The following is a 26,596-nucleotide window of genomic DNA, read 5'->3' on the forward strand; positions in this document are numbered from 1 at the left end:
AATCAGCCTTCTGTCAGTCTCTGTGAGTACATGTGGGGGGGAGTACAATGTACACACAAGACTTGTGTTTGACTGTGTGGTTTGGTTATGCAATTTTGACTACATTAGAAATTAGACAATTTTTTTTGGCTTAATAAATTGAACATGAATCATGACACAAGGTTAGAAGCTTTTTGCAGCACTGACCTGAATTTAAGGGCAGATCACTCATTTTCTGTTTAATTTGTGTGCATATTTCCCTCTGTATGCGACTTCTGGCAGTGGCGTTGGCAGTTGATGAAACTAGATCGCAGCTTGTTGAATAATTGAGCGGTGGCCTACTGCGATGGATGGATCATGACCGCTGTTAACCCTTTCACAGCCAAGGATCATTTGCTCACTGTTGGCCCACAACACAATGAAGTGTGTTTGGGCATGCATGCATGTGTGCTGTTATATGTGTCTTTGAGCTGCTACAAAGAAACTTTAAATCCAGTGTGTGTGTGTATGCATGCGTGTAAGTCATTTTTGTCAACAATGCTCTCACTTGCATGCTTCCCAAAAGGGGATTAACGTAAACTTAATATCCCCATTCTAATAAACAAGGAGGTCAAGTTTCCTTTAAGCCCTGAGTCAAAAGGTATGCTTTTTTTCCAGCTGAGTTTGGTTTGCTAAAAGCAGATGTGGCAAGGACTTAAGTGACAGCATATAATATCTTAGGAACTATTTTGTTTAATGTGTGTACTGCAAACACACTAACCCTTTCTTCACCAAAAACACTACAATAGTGTGTGCAAGTACTAGGTAAAGCTAAAGGAAAACCTGATAACAAGCACACATAAACTGATCAATCAATGGACGGCAGGTTAAACAAACAAGAAAGCATTGTGTCAAACAATTTTGAAGGAAAATCCTGTCTGCAGTTAAACTAAACACTAAAAAGTGCATTCATCAGTTTTTGTTCCATGGCCCTAATGTCATTTTTTTATGACTTTCCATAACTTGACCAGAGTTCTTCCATGACCCAAAAACTGTATCCCAGTTTGTTAATGTTATTTCTCAGCTTGGAAAAACTCTGCTGGAGTTGACAGCCTGTTTTCCAGCTGGGATTGCTATGTAGAAATTACCAAAAGCCTACAGTGTTCAAAACAGCTGAAAACATTGACTTCTGCAGCATTAAAATGTCAATCAAGTTGGATGATTTATTGTGGTGTATTCCTCTAACTGCTTTACTTTTTGACAATTGACTGGTCCAAGTATGTCTTTCTATAGTAAACATCCATATAAAAGAAGGATAAAATTCATTGTGGGACAAGAAGCCTGCATTTATTTACTTGTGTAAGATAATGCTCTCCTTAGATACCGTTGACAGGCGTAGCAACAGTAACTAGGGGGGGGGCTTAGTGAACAGTCAATTTGCAGTTATGAGCAATGGTGTCCTCAGTGACTGATGTACCAAACTTTCTAGTTTTATTCCATGTTACATGCTTGTTGATCTTCTATGTAAATATTGAAATCTCCATGTTTTTAAGTTTTGAGGGCACATCAAACACATCAGTATCTTGATTTACACACTGCAGGGTTGATTAAAAAAAAGATTACATCTCAGCATTTAGCTTCATGATTGAAATGCCCACAAAGGGACATTTCCTGGAAGCAGCAGAGAAGCCTGGTGATATGATACCCACAAAATCGAATTATAATGACGCGCTGTAAAAACGTTGCTTATGTAGCATGACGCCAGTGAAGTACAAACAGAAACATCACCTGCACGTTTGACTTTAGCTGATGTCATGGTTGACAACCAGTTGCCATGGATACAACAGTGGAACCAGTATAGCCAGTTCCATCTGTCAGAGAGAAGACGTGTAGCTGCAGAGCAGATGTTTTTTTTTTTTGATAAACTTTTTATTGAGAAAGGCACAAGATTAACAACATTACACATCACAGTTTTAGCCCTTTCTTTTCTTTTCTTTTTTTTCAGCCCCCCTATCCCTGTATTACACACACATACAATGTAAGACAATCCAAAACTAAAATCAGAAAGTGTACCCCCCACTACCCCAATCCTAACTTTAAGCATGTCACTTAAAGTGAGAGATATCATCTTCCAGAACCTAACCACATCGGGGCATTCCCAGTACAAATGCATAAATGACCCCAGGACATCGAGTGGACATAGGTCACAGCAGATATCTTCAGCATTCATAGCAGCTAAGTCCCTATGCCATGTGGCTTCTACTGGTAACCGTTTGCCAGGATCAGAAATACATTTGTAAAGTTTAGAGACCCTCCCTCGTGTTGGTCCCACTGAGGCTAATATTATATGAAGAGGATGTGTGGGGAGTGCTGGGACACCATATGCCTTCATGGCTGACCTTAACTGCAGGTAGAAGAAAAAAAGAGGATCCCGGAAGATCATACTCAGCCTGCAAATCATTAAAGGCTCTTAATCCATGGTCACAATACAGGTCTATTAAAACATAAACTCCCCTATTCTTCCAATGTGGGAATGAAAAAGGTATATTACCCTTAAGAAGTGAAAAATTGTAGAAAATTGGGGAGTGATTGTGCCATTTATGATCTGTGCGCACCTGTTTCATTACAGTACGGAAAGTTGTGAGTAGAAATGAAATTATAGGGCCTAAATGTAATTTGGCTTTTTTCAATGGTATGTTGGAATACACTAGACCCTGCAGTCTGTGAGGCAGCGACACATTTTTCTCAATTGGTCTCCGAGAGACTGAAGAACCAGGATTGAACCAAATAAATAGAGGGTGTAACACAAAGGACCGAAAGTACATCTTAAAATCTGGGAGAGCCAGCCCTCCCTGTGCCTTGTCTCGTTGAAGAGTTGTGAGTTTTAAACAAGGCCTCTTTCCTTTCCATATTAATTTAGATATTAATGAGTGAAGTTTTTCCCAGTAGCCAATAGGAGGAGTAAGAGGAATCATAGATGAGTAAAAATTAACAGGAGGTAGTACATCCATTTTAACTATTGATATACGGGCTTGAAGTGAATTTGGGAGATTGGACCAGTGTTCAAAGTCCTTCTCTATACGCTTGTATATACCTTGAAAGTTTTGTGCTGCAATAGAAGGCAAAGAACAAAGACTTAAGCTACTCCATGCCCAGATGCAGGTCCAATAGACTCAGAAACTCTTTTATCCCAACTTCCATTTCCATTTTAAACAATTTGCCAGAACTGTTTTAAATGTATGTATTTTATTTACTATTGTGTTTTAGATACTGTGGGTATTTCATGTTTTGCTGTATTGTTGTGTGTCTCGTCTTTATGTCTGTCTGCTGGCTATACAAACAATTGCCCCTCGGGGACACTAAAGTTACCTTGACCTCGACCTTGACCTTGATATCAACACCGAGATACCTGAAACTCTTGACTATTGGTATGTGGGAGGGCAGGGGAGTTTGAGATGTAACAGAATTTAAATGCATCAGTGCTGACTTTGTCCAGTTAATTTTGTAACCAGAAAACAAGCTAAATGAATCAAACGTCGAAAGCAAATGTGGAACTGAGAAACCTGTGTTGCCTACGTAGAGAAGGATATCATCAGCATACAATGATATCCGATGATTTGTATTACAAAATGTGATAGGATGCACTGACGGATGATTTTCTGGGCCAGTGGTTCGAGGGAGAGGGCAAATAGTAGCGGTGAAAGAGGGCAGCCCTGACGAGTTCCCCTAGATACTGGGAACTGGGCAGAGCAAAAATTGCGAGTGTTCAGAGGGGTAACTTTTTAAAGTTTTCTAAATTAGGTGAGAGAATACATACAAATTGTATCTTTAGATTTCATGTTGATTTTAAGAGTTTTGTGTGTAGACACATTACTCTATGTCTGCGTGACAGCACGATGCACAGGGTTCATAGCTTTTCAAAAGTGTATACAAAGCCCATATAAGGATTATTTAAAAGGGCTTTATGAAATTAAGAAAATGTCTCAAATATTTTGGTCATGACAGCTTTACCCTCAAATTGTTAGTGTGTACTCTATGTGTGTGTGTGTGTATATGTGTCTGCAGCTGTTTTAAGTGTTGCTCAATCAGAGAGGAAAAGAGCAAATATGGCCAGATCTCAGTGGGTGAGAAAGAGAAACAGGAGAGAGAAGGGAACAAGAAAGAAAGGAAATGACAGGCAGCTGGAAAAAAACATGACAGGGATTTGGAGCTTGTAAAAATTAAAATGAAAGGAAGGGGACAAGGGAAAAAAAAGATACAGGAGTGAGCAAGAGAGAAAATGAAGAGAATTAAAGCTTCAAGTAGCGATGAACTAGCCTGGATGCCAGCCGAACTTAGCCCCGCCCAAAACATTTGAGGTCAGGAAGTTCGGTCTGGACTTGATCCGTTGTGAAGCAACTATGCTTGAACCAGAGCTGTTCAGACCAATCAAATTGTCAGGGCGGGCTTTATATGATGATGGACAGATGATCAACAGTAACGTAATCAAAGCACCAAAGAGCACTTGGGTTGAATTTGTTTACAACAAAGATGGCTGCCATCGCGTCTGTTATAGAAGATATCGACAGTGCATTTATTTTAAAAGAGGAACAGAGAACCGCGATCACGTATGTATACACATTGCCACACCCGTCTGCACGACACGGAAACTGCCGCCACTGCCTTTGCTCTGTCGAAGCCTGCCTTTGACTTGCAGCTTCTGAAAGTCTGTCTCCGTTGCTCTGATTGGTTGGAGGTCTATCGAATTGAGTGCAGAGGCATTTTATTTCCTGGTTCGGTTGAAACACGCCCCATAATCACAGCCCAATGGAGCATTATCAGACTCAGATTCTGACTAGAATCTGAGTATGACGACGTCAGGCTAGCGATGAACGGGCCTTAGCACCTTCACGCACGTGCTGGCGGGACTCCGGTCGAAGAGACACTTTGCATTAACCTGTTAAGACCCATCGGCCCGCCGGCGGGCCGTTTTTAATATTTATTAATACAACGTTAAAAATTATTTCACGAATGTGACACTTTTGTCAATATGGACATATTACACATCATTAGATCGGTTAGATTCTCAGCTATCCAATTCTGAAGTTAATTAACAAAAAAAGAAGGATTAAAAGTGACGACTTCTTACCTTTGAAGCAGTTGTAAAGTCTGAATATGCGCCCATTCCCTAATTGTTTATATTCATTTAGTCCATCAGGGTCCAACAATCAAAAGACCAAAAGGGTTTCTCATAAAAATAATCCAGTAGGTACAAAATGCTGCGTAAAAACAAAACAAAAAGTCCGTAGCTAACTGTTTGCTAACCTCCTTCGTCAAATGCAGTCGGCAAAAATAATATTTTCTCTTCATCCTGCACGGTGTTGTTGGGTATGCTTGTTTTCCTTATCTTGCTGCCTACAATGCGAAAGCATCTCCAACTTTTTCTGTTTAGTTTTCACCCCGGGACAGCCCCCGACGTCCAGCAAGTGCTCCCATTATGGAGCGGTCAATATGCTGCGTCATCTCTCTGAGCAGCCATTTTAGGAAAGCTGTCATTGGCTATCGACACGTCAATCATGGCAGTTGTAGCCAATCACATTCCCTTTCCAAAGGTATATAGCATGATAGGAATATCCAATGGGAGCCAGTCCAAATAAATGGGTAACAGACCTAAGCCAACAGTCAACAGTGTTTGAATGAATTTAAAACGATTTGGTAAGTAATTTTAAGTCTTTAGTATGTTTTTTCTAACAGCATAGAAGTGAGTAAAAACATTTAGCAACATTTGGTCACTTGGAGAAGTTTTGGAGAGGTTTTGGCACACCAGTGACACATACTATACCAAATACTGAAAACTCCCTAGCTCCCATTAGGTAAGGACTAGAGATCTGAAACTTTATAGAGGTCTTCTTGACAAGGTGTAGAAGGCATGGGTTGTGTTCTGCATAGTGTGGCACAAAGTATGTTTTAGTTTGTTTTTTTTCAAAAATTGTGTTTTTTTAGACGGGACCAAAATAACTATTTTGAACCATGTTTGAACTGCTGTAGTGTATGTTGTGTTTTAATCACATGCTAATCAAGCACATATCCATAAAGTAGAAGAATGTAGGTTTCAAATGAAGCCTCATACATGCATTTTGGCCTCGCAGTTCTTCTGTTATAAGCTTTTCCATTTGGGAACGAGAAATAGACGAAAATCAAGCAAAAGAGGTGGATTTTAACAGGTTAAAGTTAGATTTTATTTCCTGCGTGGAGTGTGTGGCACTGGATATACATTTTTCAAATTTTGTACAACTTCCTTTGCCCACTATGTGGCGATAGAGAACACACACTATGTATACAACATGTTGCTGAATATCATGTGTAGACCATGTAAATCAGATGTTTGTCACATAAGGCTGACCTCCTGTTGCCAGTAGGTGGCACTATGACTACGAGTCAGTATTGGTATGTACATCGCCATCGGGACTTTTATCAAGCATGTGAAGTTTTCGGCAAACTGGGCGATGGACATTCGAGTTACAACAACTTCCTTTTTATGGCAAAACGCACAAAATGGCCGCCACACCGTTAGACAACCCGCACTAAACGTGCATTATGTTGCTCTAAATCAAGTTTAGACAACACAGTGCAAATATTGTGTACATGTAAATAGGTTGTTTGTCACATGAAGCTGACTTCCTATTGCCAGTAGGTGGCGCAATGACTATGAGTCAATATTGGCATGCAGCACCTTTAGCCCCTCAAAAATGGGATTTAGTTTTAGAAGTAGTAATAAACATTGCAATTTCAATAGGGTCTTCGCTGACCGGCGTTGTTGGTCCTCGGGCCCTAAATGGGGAGGCAGAGAGGAAGATGATGCATGGCATGTGGGAGACAGCAAGAAAAGGCAGCACCATAAAGAGCAGAGAGAACACAAAAACATGAGGACTGGCCAGAGATCTGGATAACCAACAGTTTTTCCCACTGGTGTGGTGGTGTGTTGTGTAACAGCTCTGTGATACGAAGGCTAGCTGAGTGTGTTTGTGTGTCCAGCGCTGCTCTACCAGGACTGACCTGCTGATATCTGTTTACAAAGTCTCTTGCTTTGCTGCAGTATGTGTGTGTGTGTGCGTATGTATGTTATGTGTGGTACCTGCTGTTTAAGTGTTTCCTGAGATCATAACTCAAGAGCGAGTGAAAGAGAAAGAGGAGCATTGAAGTGGAATGTGTAAAAACAAGAGTGAATGCATCTCCTGGAAAAAAAGATTAAGTAGCTAAGGAGCAACATGATCAGATTGGAAAACGGGTATACTGCATTAGTCATGGAGTGAGTTGTCATTCTGTACTGTACTCTGTTTACAATCAGATCTATCATCGCAATTAGTTGGACTCAACGGCAGAATTCTGGATTGATGGATACCACAAGTTCGAGACCCCCCAAGTTACACCCCTGCTATTTAACACAAATTAGGTTTTTGAAATTTGGGAGTGAAACATGTAATAAATCTCATACACTTTATTGCCGAGAATTCAATACAAAAATTGATACAACTTTCATGCCTGTACGGTAAATGTGAAACTGGAAAGCTAGCAGTCGGTTAGCTTAGCTTAGCACAGTGTTTCACATATGGGGGTATGCGTACCCCTCGGTGTACTTTGGGGTCTGTCTGCGCTACGCTGATTGTTATGCTTGTAACATCATGCCTTTATTTCACTGCTACAACCTTCTATTTCTATTTGCAGTTTATAAATGTCAGTACACTTTAAATATTCAGAGGCAACATGTCTCTTTTCCTAGAAAGTTCAATGAGTGAGAAATCAATTATATAAGGAAAATAAATAATGCTACTGGTCTAGATCCAGGGAAAAAAATATTCACTTCCTTGCATCCATAACACAAACTATAAATACAGCTAACAAGAGCATAAAAAAGCAATTTATTAGCATGCTATTGCATTGCAATGCTGAAACTTACTAACAAGCTGCTTGTTATATTCTGCCAACTTTTGTCACACTAACCTAAATATCTAATGAAGCGGACATGGATGTTGATGTTTGTTGTCATTTATCAGCTGTTCCAGATGCCTGCAGCTCTACTGTCAGGCTAACTAAAACACTGCACTGAAGCTACAAAACTCCTGAGTGCAAACATATTGTGAAGGGCATCGAGCTGGAGGCGGAACTGTCACTGAGCGCAGATGAGACCAGTGGTGGAAGAAGTATTCAGATCCTTTACTTAAGTAGAAGTACTAATACCACACTGTAAAAATACTCTGTTACAAGTAAAAGTCCTGCATTGAAAATGTACTTAAAGTATTAAAAGTAAAAGTCTTCAATGCAAAAATCCTCACATTTTAGAAACTGGAAACAATCATAACAGTTCTGTCAATCAACTAAATGTTTAATTGGCTAATCATTTCAGCTGCACTTGTAGACCTTTATATGGTTGGGTAGTTGAATTTATAATGAAACATCGTATTTTATAAACTACATGTGTTAAGTGTGCAAAAATCTTAATTTGTAAAGTAGTTAGTAACTAAAGCTGTCAGATTGATGTAGTGGAGTAAAAAGTACAATATTTCCTTCTGAAATGTAGTGGAGTAGAAGTAGGAAGTGGCATTAAAAGAAAAGACTCAAGTAAAGTACAAGTACCTCACATTTGTACTTAAGTACAGTACTTGAGTAAATGTACTTAGTTACATTCCACCACTGGAACGGGCTGTGTGTGGAATTAGTGTTCATGAAAAAACTTGGGAATTACACAATATACTGCATCAAAATAATTCCAGTGTTTGTATAGATTACATCATTGTACTGTTTTCCCTATCTGTAAAATAAAAAGCCTATCAATAGCCTAAGCTGTTACTCAAGTTTAAACCTGGTGCAATGGCAAAGGACCATAATCCAGCACATTTTTCATCATAAGGCTTTTGACAACGTGAGTGCTATGGAAACACAAGTGTGCGTACATGTCTCGCTGCCTCTCTGTGAGAGAAAGTGCAGCTTTAGTTTCCATGAGAACCTGCTGTATGAAGTTGATTGAATTGTCATGGACCTGTTTCATGCTACAATAGCTTGTGGACACTGGAGAAGGAAAATGATCCAAAGCACTGAGAAATAGAGAAATAAAACGTCTAAAATGATACTCGAGGTTAGTGTCCAGAACACTAACACACATCAAAACTGGCTCTTCCATTCATCAACCCCTAATGTCTGTGTTCATGAGCCTACTGTACAATAACAGCGTATCAACATATCCTGCAGTGTTACATTTTCACGGTCTGAAAAATATCATGAGGAGGTTAGTGAAACTATGCAAAGACAGAAAGAGAGAGAGAGAGAGAGAGAGAGAGAGAGAGAGAGAGAGAGAGAGAGAGAGAGAGAAAGAGAAAGAGAGAAAGAGAGAGGAAAGAAGTCAAACCAACAGGTGGTTTAAACCCCTCTTATACATTCTCTCTATTTGTCTCTTACTATCTTTCTACACTCCATTCTTCCTTAATCTCATATTTACTTTCAAGTTCCATGTCATGGTATTTCATGTCTTCTTTCAGCCCAAGTTCTTTAACCCTTTTTCGCTTTTTATTTCTGTCCCTCTCTTATCTTTGAGTACCACGTTGCAACACATTCATATGCAGTTAAGAGGCTGCACAATACAACATTTCTGCCTTTTTGCATTTAAATGTCAATTTAAATTGTGTGGGCTGCTGGGGAGGCTGATATATTCAGCAGTTATGTGCTGATATGTGTGTGTGTGTCACAGATGAGGGAGTGAGATTTTAAAGGTGAATGCAGCTATTTTCATCTCTTCTTCTCTGTTTATTTAAATATATCATTAGATTAGTTTTTCCATCTGTTTTTCCATATGTCTGTGTGTGTCCACACCCCTGTTATCAGTATGTGGCAGATATCCCTCGTCCCTCGGTTAGGACGTAAAAGTAAGTAAGAGAGAGAGAGAGAGAGAGACACACAGAGAGAGAGTATTGTGATAGAGAATCTGAAGAAGAGGGTGGTGGATGTTTTGTGTCATTAAAACAAAAATCTGTGATATAAGTATCGGTAACCTTTGACTCTGGGAAACTTTGACAGACATTTTTTTTATTTTTAGAAAACATTTTATAGACTAAACAATGACTTGATTAATTGTGAAAATAGTCTGAAGATTAATCGATAATGAAAATAATCATTAGTTGCCGTCTAAATGTGTGCAAACCTCTGGGCCCCAGAGCGGTGATGAGGCACTCTACATGTGACATCACAGAGACACAAACATGCTCTAGAATTACCAGTTGATCCACACGGATACAAAGCCTGTTTCCCATCATATCTACTTAACTCCCACAAACAGTGAACACTGTGTGGATTGATCCGTGGGAATGTATGCGGGCTCACACCTGTGAGTGCAACAGCGATCAGGAGTGAGAATAACAGCCCAGTACAGCTATGGTTAAACCTGTGATAAACACAAAGTTGTGACATAGACTTTTGTACATGTGCTCACCAAATCCTAAATACATAATAATAGCTACACACAAGGGGCAAAGCTCTCTTCACTGCTTTCAAGGACTTCTCCATCAATGGAGCAATTGTTATAGGTGTGGAAATGAAGAATTCTCCGTCTCTACAGTTTTTGTTTCTCTTTTTTTCTCTCTCTCGTATTTGTTGGCGATGCTGAGTTGTGTGGGCAGCATATTGATCGATGGTCGGCCTAGCTACAGCTGACTTACTCTCCACTGACATTCCACCACTGATATTTCCACATCCAACAACTAAAAGATGATATTAAGAAAATAGACATAGATAAGCAGTTAGTATATGTTTCAAAAACTGACTTTAGATAGACCCCTTAATCCAAAAGTTCTAGGAACTGACCAAATGAAAGTGTTAATGATTTCAAAAAAGTATTTTAGAGATACGTCCCAGATGATTTGAAGATGGCAGGCCTGTTTTTGCATATTATGACCCAGTAAGGGCTATATAAAGATAGTGCAATCTATAAATAATGCTGAAGAATTGGGTCAAGTGTCTCAATTGCTATAGTTACAATTTGTGGATAGGAGGAGTTCAGTGAATAAATGTTAACAGCTTCATAAGCCTTATAATCACGGTTTGGGTGATAAAAATAATAAACTTTATTTGCACTTTTAAACTAAGTTAAAAAAAATGCTTCACAGCAAAAAAAAAACACAGAGAGACCAATTAATGCAGAAATGCAAGTTTATAGAATTTGTTTTTAGTAGAAGTTTATAGGTATAGGTATAGATACATTTCAACAGTTTAAGTCTGTATCCATTGGTTGACTGCTAGCAGCACTTTTGTTGCAGGATCTGAGGTTGAGTTTAGGTACATCTCGACACAAAAACTCACAATAATGAAGTGCTTCAAAGCCTCTGAACACCCACACAGGTGATTTCAGTTATTGTGGCAGATTAGACCTTGGCTCGGGTTAAAGTGGGCCAGAGTTTAAATGGGAATTTCGTAGGTCACAAATCTTTTCTACCAATAAGTATGAAAAACCTTTCATTTGTCCTGCCCTAAAAGGTGCAACAAAAATAACAAGAGACTCAGGAAGATGTCAATCAGTTAGTCTATACACACCAACAGTCCTGGGAAGAGGTCCAATCAGCCAGATTAACTGAAAACACCTAAGTGCCTAAGTAATGAGTACAAGCTTAAAATCAATCCTAATCAGCTGAAGGCCAATGCAAAGAGGATACATTTTAGTTAGTAGTTAGTTAACAGTCTAGATGTATCATTCTAAACTTAAAACTTTAAGATGAAACCATGAATAACCATCTTCAAATAAGAGAGTGATATAAGCATCAGATTTTCAAAACAATAGGAAGTTGATTAAAAAAAAAACTACTTAACTTGATAATCAAAAGTTGAATTCAAATTGAAGATAACGCCTAAATATCTAGGCTTAACGAAGAAAGCCAGGTTTCTAAAATGTATTATTAAATTCTGATGTGTTTACAGTAATGACTCAAACAGGAGTTTTCTTTATTGAATTGGAGGAAGTTAATTGACAGTTTTTTTAGGGATGTCCGACTGCTGGTTGTTCCCGATTTGACAGATACATTAAGTTGTGTGTCATCGGCATGGAAATGAAAATAAATGTTATGATTACTTATTATTCAACCTAGTGGACGCATAGATACAAAAAAAGAAGGGGACCTAGGACAGAGCCTTGAGATTCTCCACAATTCAGAAGGGCAGTAAACCTAACCACTCAAGAGCAGTGTTTGTAATGTCTGTCTCCGAGACGACAAATTGAGATATTATGATCTATTCTATTGCATCAAATGCAGAGCTTAATTCAATAAAAATCTGGACCGACCCTTCACCAGCATCACTAGCAAGGAGGAAATTATTGTCATGTTAAGTAGAGGAGTGTCTATCAGTGCTATGCTTTGCCAAATAAAACCTTAAGATCATGGATAAGGAGGTGTTCTTTATTAGTTTATATCAAATTATGTAATCACTGCAACTTGACATGAAACAGTGACAAAGACATTTTCTGTAGATGTCAAATAATTATTTTTGCTGGTAAACTAAGTCAAACTGAGTCTGTAGAGAGACAATCAGGTCAAAGTCTTCTGGGTTAACAAGGGCAACATTTGAATATATTATCAGCTCTGCATGGGGAGATAATACATTGAAACACACAGCTGTGTTCACTCATACCACACACCCACACACATTTAATACAATGCACTCGGTTGTTCATGTCTCTCTTATATTAGCCACCTTACTAATTCCACCCTTTTAGTTCCTTAATTCCCCAGACACACACACACCCTCTTTCCCCACTCGTGACCCTTCCACATCCTACATACCGTGTTTTTACTCCAGGAATTTGGTTTACTCTCTCTCAAACACACATACACACACACACACACACACACACACACACACACACACACACACACACACACACACACACACCGAATCCGGACCCCTGCATCTTGATGTAACACAGTTGGTATTCAAAGGAGGGGGGTTGGAGGAGGTCTTGAACACCAGCTCCATATGTTAGTAAAAAAGTATTGCACACTCACTTACTCTCACCAATGTCACTTAAAAATCCAATGTATGTAACTTCATATTTCATTTGACATTTTATGGATAGTTTTATTCTATGAAAAATGCTGAAATATTCACTTCAATTCAACAAGAACAATTTTGTTTGTTGCCAGGTTAAATGAATAAATAAAATGCCTCCTCTTTGCCAAAAAGTATTTTTGACTTAATTTCCATGCTACCACATCAACAGTATCGTACTGTACACAACCTCAAACGCTTTGTCGAAGCAACAAGAAACAACCCCACATTTGTCTTGTCCCTTGCAGTAAATGTCTGGGTGGCAGGCAGAAATCGTGCACAGATGATCACACAGGCTGAAGTGCTGACTACCTCCGACAACTCCTGTGCTGTGTCCTGTTACATTAGAGCCGACAGGCAACATCTTTTCCCTATTATCCTGGGTAAAATGAGAAACAAAGTCAGGGACCAGGACAAGTAAGAGATGTCAGGGAGCCTGACCTGAGCCATTATCTCATTTTGTATTGTTTTAAATGAATGGCCAGAGATGACTATGTTTTCATAGCAGGGCCTCAAAGACATTTAAAAAATAATGTGCCAAACAAGAAATGAAAACCGTTTGTCTTTTCATGACAGTGAACATTTTTACAATATCTGCAAAGAGAGACTAAGACAGAGGTCTGAAAAAAGATGTTTACTGCAGTTGTGGGTCTATTTACTGCTGAAGATCATTGTAGAGAGCACTGTTTCTAGCCTTTCCTTATCACCAAAGACATCTCTTCTGTTGCTCTCTCTCTCTCTCTCTCTCTCTCTCTCTCTCATGACCACGAGTGTTACTATTTGTGTTTATTTAATTCTGACCCCATGACCTCAAGCCCTGACCCTTAAAAACAGTGCTCTCTGTCCGTGGTTTTCTCACGCAGATCTCTTTCACTCCATAACTGCAAATATGCACATGTTTAAGTTCTCTGTAGTAGGATTTCGTGAAAACTGTGTACTTCTTCTCCATGTTTGACTTGTTTAGTCTCTGCTGGTGTTTAGATGGAGTTTGTAAGGTTTCACCACCTGTGACACACATCACTTATAGCTGATGAACAAATATGCACATAAACTTGCACACACACACACACACACACACACACACACACACACACACACACACACACACACACACACACACACACACACACACACACTGAATAAAAGACAATATGTTGTGGATCCCCCTCTTCTCTCTCTAACTGTTTTAACATATGTGTATGTGTGTGTGTGTGTGTGTGTGTGTGTGTGTGTTTGTGTGCTCTATATAGAGCAGAAAATCACCTACTCATGATGTAGTGAAGTTTTTTAACACAAAGTGCTGTTAGCATGTTACAGTAGTACACTAGCAGTCATCTGGACTACTGCAACTGCTTTATACATTTTGTGTCTGACTGAACCAAACCATTATGTTTCAAAGCTCTTGGAAATAACCTTATTAAAAGTCAAACTCATAATGGACTCATTACTGTAAAGAGAAAAAAAGATGCTGCCCCAAAATTTGTATGCATGTTTCTGCAAAACTCCATCTCCTCCCTTTTCTTTTTGTCTCTCTTTCTCTTTCTCACAAACTTTATATCAATCCTCAAGTTTTTGCTATCTTTCCACCGCTCTAATCCCAATGCTGACTGTTACCATAGCAATGACTTTCCGTGTACTTCCTAACAAGCCCGGTGTTGCTAGCCTAGAAATCTAGACGCACCCTATCGGCAGCAAATGTAATTTGCAGCCAGGGGGTCTAGCAACTCTCCGTTGGCTTGCGACCTGGAAAAGCCAAACTCTAGCCGGGCCAATCACATCGTGTATAGAGTGGGCGGGCTTAACATAATGACGGCAGAGTTACGACGGTTCCGCATGAATTCCCTACTACTTGAAAACAAAGACGATGGCTGCTGCTGCTGGTGAACAGCGGTCTTTCGAATTGGCTCTGGAAGACTTGGAGTTAAGCTTTTCTTTGAGAAAAGAACAAAGGCACTGAAGTTATTCTAGTAAATGTGTTCGGAGTTTTTCCGACCGGATACGGCAAAAGTTTAATCTATCAACTAGCTCTGCTACCTTCTTCGTTGCTCTGGTTGGTTGTAGCGCTATCCTATTGCGTGCAGAGAGAATTTGAAAGACAACTGTTTATCCCGCCCCTCGGATTGAGCCCTGCCAATGGTGAGTTCCCAGACCCAACATCTTGATGTGGGTCTGGCTTGTCAGGCTACGGTGTTGCACCAACCAACCAGAAGTGCAGCAGGACTGGAAAGAACAACAGCAAAATACCACAGTATGTTTGTGCATGTGGTGGAGGCTTCACCACCAACCGTGAGGGAAAATTCAGGCCAGGGAGAGGTGGGAGAGCACCAGATAAACAATATATCTCCCCCACAATGCAGCCACTTCCATGCCAGGACCATGACTGTCTCCATGTGGCTGTAGAACAAATTTCATGGTGACTTTGATACTGTATATCCCTGTTTATCTGTCTGCACAACATTATTTAAAGGAAAAACATGCCCATCACAATATCAAATGTGATGAAATAAAATCTCTTGTTTTCTCTGACCAAAAGTCAAAAACCAAAAGATATTTTATTTACTATACTTTACTACTACTACTTTTCTATTATGAGAACTTTTAATTGATTATCAAACTTTTAATTGATTGTCAAAATAGTTGCAGATTAATTTTGTGTGCATGTGTATGTGCTTGTAAGTTAAAAAAAGGTTCTGGTGAGAAAGTGACACCTGACACTTTATCTTGAGCTTTAATGACACACCCACATGACACACTTGAGCATGTATGTGAGCACGCGAGAGACAGTGCACTAACACCTCAGGTGTGTGTTAAGGTAAGATGATACGTCTCAAACTGGAGTCATTATGTTCTTGTCCCTATTAAAACGTCAATTCCCTTAACTATGAAACAGGTACAGGCAGACTCTCTCTCAGGCCCTGTTTACACGTACATGGTTATTTTGAAAAACTGAGACATTTTTGTGCCCTTCGTTTACATGCAAACGGAGAATTCGCCTCTGAAAACGAGTCTTTCTAAAACCTCCGGCCAAAATTCGTTTGCACGTTTGCACGTTTGCACGTAAACTGAGACAAACGGAGGTTTAGGCAGCCGAGGAAGTGAGGAAGAGAAGAGAGAGGAAGTGATTCGTTGCTGTTGTTGCTATTTTCGGGATTCTGATTGGCTAACGAGCTTCTTGTTACACTGCCACCTACAGGTTTGACATGCTCTTGATGGCACTGACAGCATATATATACACGGGTACATGTAAACAAACACTTTTCTGAAAACTGACAGCTGTGCACGATGTCATTTTTGAAAACGGAGAGGTTGAAATGTCCGTTTATGAAAATAGCCGGCCACGTGTAAACGTAGCATCAATCATTGTTTCTGTTAAATGTGTGCAATTGTCTGCTGGCCAGCAAATGATTGAGCATGTAAGTGGACAGAAAATTGGTTAAGAGAGGGTAGCAAAGAAAGTGACTGAACTGAGCTTAAGCCTGAGTTTAATACAGTTTCCTTTAATCGTGTCACAGACAGATGGACTGAGAACAAGATGTGTTTTTTACCCTCTGAGGTTCAGCTCTGTATCACTAAATTACTAATTACTAAAGTAATGTAAAAGACACACAATGCATATTATTGTTTACATATATTATTTTCTAAGTGAAAGTGCATTGATTCACATGCTGCTTGTCCAGCAATTCACATATGTTAACACATATTGCACAAAAATAACAGGAGAGATGTTGATTAATGGCTAAAAGAAATTGGTTAGATAAGGACGACAGCCAGGGAAATATTTGATGTAACTTTAAACTTAGGGGTTTGGTGAGCAGACATATTATTGAGTGTGAGTCAAAAGCAGTTTAAAAATGAGTGATGTTCTCAGTGACAGTGGAATTCCTCTTCAACAACAGCCTTTGAGTCTTCATGGCCAACTACAACAACAAAACAGCTATTGGCTATACAGCACCCCTACGCTTACCAGTTTATATAAGGTTATGTAATTCACTGTCGGTCATGATCAATAGTAAGAAAATTGGAAAATTGGATTTCTAACAGCCCAACATGACTCAACTGTAATCGTGTTGTGCCAGAGAGCATTGGTGAAGAAATGAGCAAAATAGAGAAAACAGATTTTTGTTCATGTTTTATAGTTTGTGATATTAAGTTAGAAATTCAGTAATAAAATGAAGGAGGCAAAAACACAACCTTTGTTTCTATACACACTGCATATTGTATGTAGACTCAAGAATGTATACCCGCAGACACAGAAGCAAATACAAAAGAAACCTGGGGGGTGAGCACTACGAGTGAGAATGTGTAGCAATTAAACTGAGGAAAAATACAGGCAGTGTCATGTAACCTGGGAAAACACACACACACACACACACACACACACACACACACACACACACACACACACACACACACACACACACACACACACACACACACACACACACACACACACACACACACACACACAAAACGCTTAGTGAGGAAATTTATTGGACAAATGTGCAAGTGATTACAGTTGAAATGCAAGTGTGCAGTCTATGTTGTGTGTCTTTTCGGGCCTTAGACTGAAATCTGTAAAAATCCTATTGCTTTTACAGAGAAGAGTGGAGGGGATAAAGAAAACAAACTGTAAAACCTTTTGAGTTTTGGTAACACAATTTGACATGTGAGTCCAGTGCCACATTTCTAATATTGACTCACTTTAACACAGCCATCATATTTCCTCTTGTAGTGGTTTTCAAAGTTTAGCCTTTATTTGGTCACATTTTAGCTAATTGCCACCATTAAAAGTATGCAGAGTTAGCTATTAGCTGTTTCTGTTTGCAAGGAAAATGGAAGCGAAAGCAAAGCACAACAAAATAAAATAATATGAACTGTGTAAACAGCCCAGTTAGTCTGGTTCTCTGGCAGTCTGGGAATTGAATGTTTACGGACTATTTTACAATCTTCAGCAAAAGGCAAGGTGCTGAAAACCTACAGTTCACAAAGGCACATACGCTACACCCACACCCACTGTCAACCTGTTCAAAAACTTCCCCCCTTACTGTATGACTCCACTACCCTGCAAACGTTTGCTTTCTCCCCTGCCCCACTAAGGGGGGCCCACTTCTTGAAACTCCTTGCAACAAATCATCAAGGTTGTTATTGGCTGCTCTCACTCTTGGGTTCCCTCATTCCAAATGCTGTCTGCCCTCCATCTGTCCCCCATGCTTTCTTTCCTGCCTTTTTGTAAAAAAAATAAAAATATGAGAAAGAAATGTGCTGCTCTCAGCAGTCTTACTGAAACGTCTCACAGCAAACTGAGTTGACTTTTACAGCTACGAAAGACAGACAGACACCAAGACAAAGATTTTTTTTAGCTATGATTAATCACTTTGTGATTAATGGTTTCATTGCTGATCAGTCTGCTTTCCCCTCTGCTTTTGTGGTGGTAATTACACTGCACTGATTGCCAAAGCTCCTTGCCAACCACATGGACGAATGACTACACACAATACGTAATATGCTGTATCAGCGTGCAGTGTCAATACTGAGTCTGCATAAATGTGGTGGAACAGCTTCCTCTGAGATCGGACAGGAAACAGAGACATCCAAGTCCATGCAGAATATAAAGGTACCAAACAAGTGACATTGGCAGGTTTCAATGCTCCAGCTCCAAAAGGAGGTAGTTTATGGTTAGTCACAGTGTAAATAAAGTTTAAGTCAATGTTCCAACAGCAGTTAAAACATTGTCCTCCAATTTTCCTCCTTTTTATTTGCACTGCTGATGCTTTTTGGCTCATCCTACTAAACTTTCTTTCCATCCTTTCATTAGAGTCATTAAAGAGAAAGAGAGAAACAAGAGACCTCTAAGCATTTCCTGAGCTGGGCCAATCCGATCCCATCATGCACTGGGAGTTCTCCCCACAGGTCACAAAGCCAGAGCTGAACAAAGACACACACACATTTAACATTTAACTGATTGGCCCTGTCACTGCTCTTGTAGAAATAGGGCCTGAGTGCCGCTCGCATATGGGCAGGGCAAACCTAAGTGAAAACACATGTTTGTGTAAATGCAGAAAGCAGAAGTTGAGCGGCCTCGACTAGATGATCGGGGCCATGAGAAACCAAAGCCGATCAGACATTTGCATCCCAGCAGAGACCGAGCGGACGGAAACACATCCTGTTGTCCATGTCGACATGAAATAACCAAACAGTGAATAAAAAAAATTAAAAAAAACTGTATCAAATGACTCTTGAGAATTATGCAACCAACTGTGACAAGCAGTTTGTGTATATGTGTAAAACACAAGAAAATGAGATGTGAATGGCCTGTAAAACAACATTCCCTTCAGAATATCATTTCACAATATATATTATATCTATAGGCATTCAGAATCTCCCAACCAGCCGTCTTTATTCATATTTCTTTTACGATTTCTGTGGATTTCCTGTTCTGCAGAGTCACTGTGTTGTCCGTTGCCAGATTCCTAACTTCTGACGAGTCCGCCCTCTGACCTCTCTTGCCCTCTTGGACCGCTAACACAACATCTGGAGCGCTTTGAGCTAGCCATGTTCTTCCTCCAGGACGTGAATTTATGAATCCTACTATGGCCACGCCAAGACCCACCCTTCAATAGCATTTATTGGCCAGGCGTCCATGCTTACGCAAGGTAACGTAACCCCATTTGTACAGGTCCTATCCCCTGACCAATCGGCTATCCTAACCTTAACCACTTGAGGTTAAATGCCTAACCCCAACCAATCAAGCTGCTTCGTAGGGTGGGTCTTGGCGTGGCCATAGTAGGATTCGTAAATTGCCCTCCAGGACACACACATTAATGAACAAACAGACAAACTAAACATGCATAGAAGGCTGCAGAACAGGATACAAACTTGCATGACACCTACTAATCTAATCTGAAACTGGCAAAGCAGTGAGAGTCTGGGGTGAAAGCATGTCGGAGCTGATCAGAATCTGTTCAAAGGGATGACTCACTATGTGAAATCTGTTTGCTAATGTGTTTAGTATTTTTAACTCTTGTGTTTGCAAGTTGACAAATCTCTAAGAATGCTTGTGGACAAAGAGTGTCCTAAAGGGGCTGCGAGTCACACATTTGCTTAGCTTGATAATCTGGTAATTTAAGATCCAGACTTCCGATGAGTTAAAGGGGAACTATGCAGTTTTTTTTACCTTAATTTACCTTAACTGAACAGCTTCGGAGTCATTGGAATGGTTATATGACTTTTTTTGGGTTGAATGGTGGCCGTCATGCTTCCCCTAGTGCCTGTGAGCGGAAAAACCACCCTTGCATCTTTTTGCCGGCGGGCCGCGTCAGGGAGTATCGTGTGATATCAGGTCTCGCGATGTAACAAATTGCTTTACGGCACTGCACACATACAGGAACCGGCTAGCTATAAGAACAAGATAGCGATGGAGTTTTTCGCTCTATCGTCATGGCTGAGCCGGCAAAAAAGAAACAGAAAGCTAGGAAAGCATTGTCGGAGGAACAGAGAAAGAGGAAACGGCAGACTGACTGAGCGAAGAGTCAGACATGAGTAAACAGCGTTTTCAGAATGGCGAGAACTGAGACAAACAGAAGCCTGCAAATCTGATGCTGACCTGGCGTTCTTGCTGTTGCACTTGTAAGTATCTTTGGGATAAACTTTGTTTAATCTTTGTATTTCTTGTTATTTTGACCTCAGGATGTTTGCTATTGTCTGTAAAGGTTTTTATTATGATCGCTGTCTGTTACGGACTTACTAGCTAGCTTACTAGCTGTCTACCTCAGTGGACATGGCTCTGTGCGTTTGCCGGCTTCTTTGAAAACAAATGCACATGACCAGAGGGAGAAGATGGGAGGGGGGAGAATCGCCAACGAGTTTTTACAACAGTGTTGCCAAATATCTGTTCCGAAGCTGTAGGGGGAGCTCTATAGAGAAACCTGCAAGCAAAAAGCGAGAAAACAGCGAAGAAATTGCCAAAACTGCATAGCGCCCCTTTAAATCCTTAATCAGGTTAAACTATATAGGTAAAACTGGATAAAAGGTCAATTTATGACAACCACAATGCGGACGCATGCGCAGAGAGGATATGATGCCATTGAGAGCCGACCAAATGTAACAGTAACCTTGAATATAATTATTTCTCTGGGTTCGAACATTGTTGGAAACATTTGGGATAATGTAAGTACACAACGCAACAAAATATATAAAATAAGTCTAGTCATTTTTAGACATTTTAATGCAGAAATGTTACATATTATATCTTTAATTAGCGTTAGAGTTGCTAGTAGGTTTACATGCTTGTCTGACAAATGAGTTTGAGATCAGCTTCTATGCGCCTGAGAGCGTACCTCAATTTCTCTATACCAACCAGGAGGCCGCCAGCAGAGAACCAAATTAGAGACTGTACAATGTCCACTAGTGTCCTGCTGTGGTGGAGGAGGGCCAGCTTACCTTCTTCACAGCCTTCGACGGTGACCTCCTGGTGGGCTTCTGCACCTGGCTGGTTAGTGTTACCGGCTGCTTGGACACCGAGCCGTTCTCCCGCTTCTTGCTGGGGGAGGATGGGACCGAAGATGGGGGAGGTGAGGGGGAGGCTGGGGGAGAAGGGGAGGAAGGAGGCCCGGCCCCGAGGACAGCCATATCCTCTGTGGCTGTGAGGCGGAGGCTGCGCAGACTTTCATACGTCTCATGGTCCACCACCAGCAACCTGGTCTCATTGTCCACGGCTTTGATCCGCTGTACCACCTGAGGGATGGGGTAGGACGGTAGTTTACTGGTGATTTTGTTTGAAAAAGCAATAACAGAACATAAAGGTCTATGCACAATAAATGAACTCCACAATTTGGCTACGGAGAACCACTAAAGACTGCAGCTATAGAAGAATTAGTCCAATCACATCAATATGAACATTATTAGGTTAACCAGTCTCTCTAAAAGCATCCGGTCAGTGCTAAAACATCCAAAATATTTAACACATTCACACTTCTTAGACATGTGGGCATACAGTGCCTATCAGACTGGTGATAGAAATATGTCAGCATTGACCAAAATATCAAAGTGTATGTACTGTAAGATACAAACACAATGCAAAATTGTTGATGGTTCCAACCTCTCAAATTCTTTCCCCCGTCTTAAAATTAAAAACAATTGAATGTCTTTGGTTCTGTCTGACAAAACAATCCATTGGATGAAATCATGGGCTCTGGGAATCAATTATGAGGCCAAAACATGCTTTCAATCAATCCTTTATATAATTAATTTACATCTATATAATTTTGTAGAAACATCCCTCAACATACTGGGCTCTCTAACAATTAATATGTAGGCTTTAGGTAACGTCATTATCTGACAACACAATTAACTGATGCCCAGCATCCTTTGTGTTAACCACAATTAAAAGCACCAGGTCAGCAGAAATGGTCTGAGAGCTTCAAACAAAATAATCAACAGTTTTTGTTGTTGTTTTCATCTTCGCTGCAACAAGGTTACAGAGAAACCTAATATACCGTGAGATTGTTGGTGCTGAGGTTCCTCTGTGTCTGTGAGCTTGGGGAAATTATTATCTGCGCCTGCTGTCTCTATCTGACCCCCAGCCAGGACACAAACAGTCTTCTCAGCCTGCCTAAAGCCCTTTGAAGCGCCTACCTGCTTTCCAAACAAAGCGACTGGGCAAGTTAGTCACATGAAATGGAGCATGTGAAAGTGCAACTACGGCAAAGACAGGATTTTAATAATAAAAGCAACATGTGGTTTCATGTGGGCAAACTGTCGGGGCTAAAAAATAAGCTGACCAAAAAGTTTCTATGTTTCACAGTTTGTTTCCCACCACGCCAGGAGGAGGGAATGCTGTTTGCCTGATGAAACCGTCCCATGCCACACTGATGTGTCAGGATGCACGCACCAGCCAGTGTGACCTGTTGATATACCACTGCACAGGCAACTATAACGCTCGTCCTGTAGCAGATGAGGTAAAACCACAAATATGAATGCACATCTAGGATACTTACCTGGTGGTGTGTCTCTTTCTCCACGTTAACCCCATTCACTGCAACCACACGGTCCCCGGCGCGCAGTCCTGTCGCTTCTGCAGGGGAGCCAGGCTCCACTTTGCGGATGAATTGTCCGCTCTTCCCTTTCTCGCCATGCAAGTGAAATCCATACCCGGTCTCCGCTTTTGCCATGACACACAGCCGTGGTTTCCGCTCGCTGGCCATTTCCCACAGGCGTTTTAAACCCCTGCAGTGTTCAGTTAAAGTATACTAACTAAATGCAAAGATGAGAGTTTAGGAGAGAAGGCGCAGGGCTGAACTTACAGAGCGAAAACATATACGATACGCACGCTTTCCCCCATATTCAAGAAATAAAAAAAACACAATGTAAACAGCTTCAAACGTAAGGTACTTAAAATAAGAAAGACCATTGATAAAAATACATACAAAAAAGGTAGCAAACTTTAAGAAAACGATGCGACTAGTCCTCGTGATCGTGTGTCCTCTGTCCAGCTGAAGCGCACTGCTGGCGACTCCAAAACTGATCCGTCTCAGCGCGCACGGACTTCAGAGCCTCCAATAGAGCATCATTGAGGTTCCTGCAGACGTGGTAAAGTCAAAAAGATCACCTATCCCTCCACATTGATCCATAACAACTGATCAGAGAACATGTATGCAGTTATAGTTTGCGCAGGGTTAGCGCCTTGTGCGCAATAGCACCACCTCCCTCTGGCCAGGCTACCTGTTTGTTTCACTGAAGGGCATAGACAGAGGATTCAAAGTTATACAATACTGCCCCTGGGTGGCAGGAAATAGTTTGTGAACAATTTCATTAAAACTGATGAGGGCAATGTCAAAGTAAGCATACAGTAATGTAAATAGGCTTTATAAATATACATCTTCTCAACTCAATGAACAAGATGCAACAATAGCATTAATTTAAACCTGTTTAAAACTATTAGCCATGAGAGGCCCGACTGTGGATAATCTTTAGGCCGGGCCCTTGATTAATTCATTGGAAATATTCATTGAATCTTAAATCAAGAATTGCTTAGTCCTGGTCCGGAGGCCAACCAATCATTAGGCCTACTGGTGTGACTGCTGTTGTAAATCATAGTTACAACATGGTGCTGTTGTATTATTACAAAACATACAGTATATAATAAACAGTTAGACTGTTCATATTTTAGATCTTTACTAATATAATTATCCCAATACTGATGTTACAGCTATGTGTAATGATAACACAACAAATCTGTTGAATTATTGATATTAATAACAATATACTTATTAAGCCTTTAATTTAATGTAGTGTTGCAGTTCCTCACGGTGATCACTGGAGGGCAGTAAACACTCAGGATTTTACACACACACACACACACACACACACACACACACACACACACACACACACACACACACACACACACACACACACACACACACACACACACACACACACACACTGCTCTAACGTCAAGGTAGACACAATATCAAACTGACATTTTTGGTCAAAACTATAATCTTGTGTCCACCGGAAGTAAACAAGGTCATACAAAACGTTTTCAAAGACAGTTTTGTCTTTTCTTACAAAGTGTATATAATTAATTCAGGTAATAACATCAGTACTAACATGGCTACTAATAGCCTACCTTAATAGGTAGATATAAGAAAAAAATGCTTTTTACAGCAATGAAAAACAAACAGGCAATTATTATTCCCATTATGCTGTCCTTCAGATCTTCCCATCCAAAAGCAATGGCACCATTGGCTCAATGCATCATTTCCTCTATCAGCTCCTCTTGAGAACACACACAAGCATAGCATTGTTTGTCTGCTCTGGAGCACTGACTCGCTCACTTTTTTTTTTTTTTTACCCAGACGCCCACTTGCTGATAGATGGTCTATAATCTTGATGACCGTTGCATTTAATAGCCTACATCAGTTTCCAGTCAGGCCAGGAAGGATTGTCCTTTTCATGGGGCGGCTTAAGTGAATTCAATTTCAGCAGAGACAACACAATGACAGCAAAAGTGTTTTACTGTATATTGGTGTTCCTTCATGGAGGATTTATGGATGGAGGATGGAGGGTTTATTTTATTTCTAGATTGATGCTAGCATGTTCTGGGGAACAAACACATTTTTGTTGATTTCTTCTGCTGAATATGTGACGAAGCCAGTGACGAGTCTCTAGATGAACCACCAGCAGTAACGCTTTCATTAGTCGGTAAAAAAAAAATAATTGGCAACAATTTAATCTTTTAGAGTCATTTTCTAAAGAAAAAAATACTCTTCTTTCAGCATATGTAAGTATTTGCAGGTATCTTCTACGATTGTAAATGGAATATTTTTGATTCAGACAAAACAAGACATGTAACGACATCACTTTGGGCTCTGGGAAACTGGAATCAGACATGTTTCACTATTTTCTGACATTCAATAGACTAATCAATAATTTGAGAAATAAATGGCAGATTAATTGCAAATAATCGCTATAGTTGCAGCCCTAAGCAGAGATATAAAATCAGTAGCATAATCATTTTTTTCAAGCTTTTCAAGCTGTCTTTCCCTGTGTATTTTTGTGTGCACAAAGGGAGATTAAAAGTGGCAGCCTGACATCCGGAGCAAAAGGTTTATATCAATTACAAGAAATACATGACAGTATGTGGCACGTGCACTCACTCACACAGAGACAAGCTTGCAAATTGATAAAAAAAGAAACGTCAGTTATAGTAAGCATCACATTAATTTGTCGAGCCTTGATGGTGTTGAAAGAGTTGTAAATTTCTCCTACTAAGAAAAAGAGACAGATATAAAAAGACAACCTGTTCTCACTCCGAACTCATAAAATACGGACGTTTGGACAGTGGCTGTCAGTGTCTGAAGCGACGAAAAAAGTGCCATTCCACGTGTTTGTATAACGTACCGGGGAGAGCAGCAGCTACACGGGGTTTGAAGATGACGCAACACTAAGAGCGACTACGGTAGCGAGTAGTATGTAAGAACGAAATTCCGCATAGAGAGCTTGGTTGGGGTGGTGGATGGGTCAAATACAGGACTTTCACCCAGGAGACCGGGGTTCGTGTCTCACGTGTCAAGTTTCCTAAAGTCGCTTTGTTCTTTTCCTAAACCCAACCACTCCGTTCTTCCTGTGTGTCACGGAAATGTAAGCCCACCCACAACCTTTTCCTAAACCCAACCGCCCGTTCTTCCCGCGTGTCACGGAAACGTAAGCCCACCCACGACCTTTTCCTAAACCCAACTGTCCCTTTCTTCCCGCATGTCACGGAAACATAAGCCCAACTACGACCTTTTCCTTAACATAACTGCGTCAAAAGGGACGCCAATAGTCCCGACCAAGCGCATTTAGATAAAGCGCGTTATATGACGCTAACACTGCCTTCACACTGCCACTTGAAATCAGCTCCGTAATACGCAATGCGCCCCCAGTAGATGTCGTACTACACTGTTGAAAGTGTCGGAATAGTAGAGAACGACTCATTCTGTCAGTGTCCGAATGTCCAATTCTCTATGACCTCTCATGTGAGGGCTATAGAGATATCAGAAAGGCTGCTGCGTGGAGAAAAGTATTGCTCTGA

General features: G+C 40.4%; 1 protein-coding gene across 1 annotated transcript in view; it reads right to left on the reverse strand.

The window, feature by feature from the left end:
• LOC116059568 (Na(+)/H(+) exchange regulatory cofactor NHE-RF2) overlaps positions 1–23,751 on the reverse strand; it is a 39,049-nt gene extending 15,298 nt beyond the window's left edge. The window contains exons 1-2 of the mRNA XM_031312742.2: positions 23,016–23,751; positions 21,460–21,753 (exon numbers count right to left, since the gene is read on the reverse strand). Of these exons, the coding sequence (XP_031168602.1) occupies positions 21,460–21,753; positions 23,016–23,222 (501 nt within the window). The 5' untranslated portion in view covers positions 23,223–23,751. The remainder of the gene's footprint in view (positions 1–21,459; positions 21,754–23,015) is intronic.
• Positions 23,752–26,596: the final 2,845 nt, after the last annotated feature.

Source organism: Sander lucioperca, chromosome 21 (genome assembly GCF_008315115.2).
Source record: "Sander lucioperca isolate FBNREF2018 chromosome 21, SLUC_FBN_1.2, whole genome shotgun sequence".
Lineage (NCBI taxonomy): Eukaryota > Metazoa > Chordata > Actinopteri > Perciformes > Percidae > Sander > Sander lucioperca.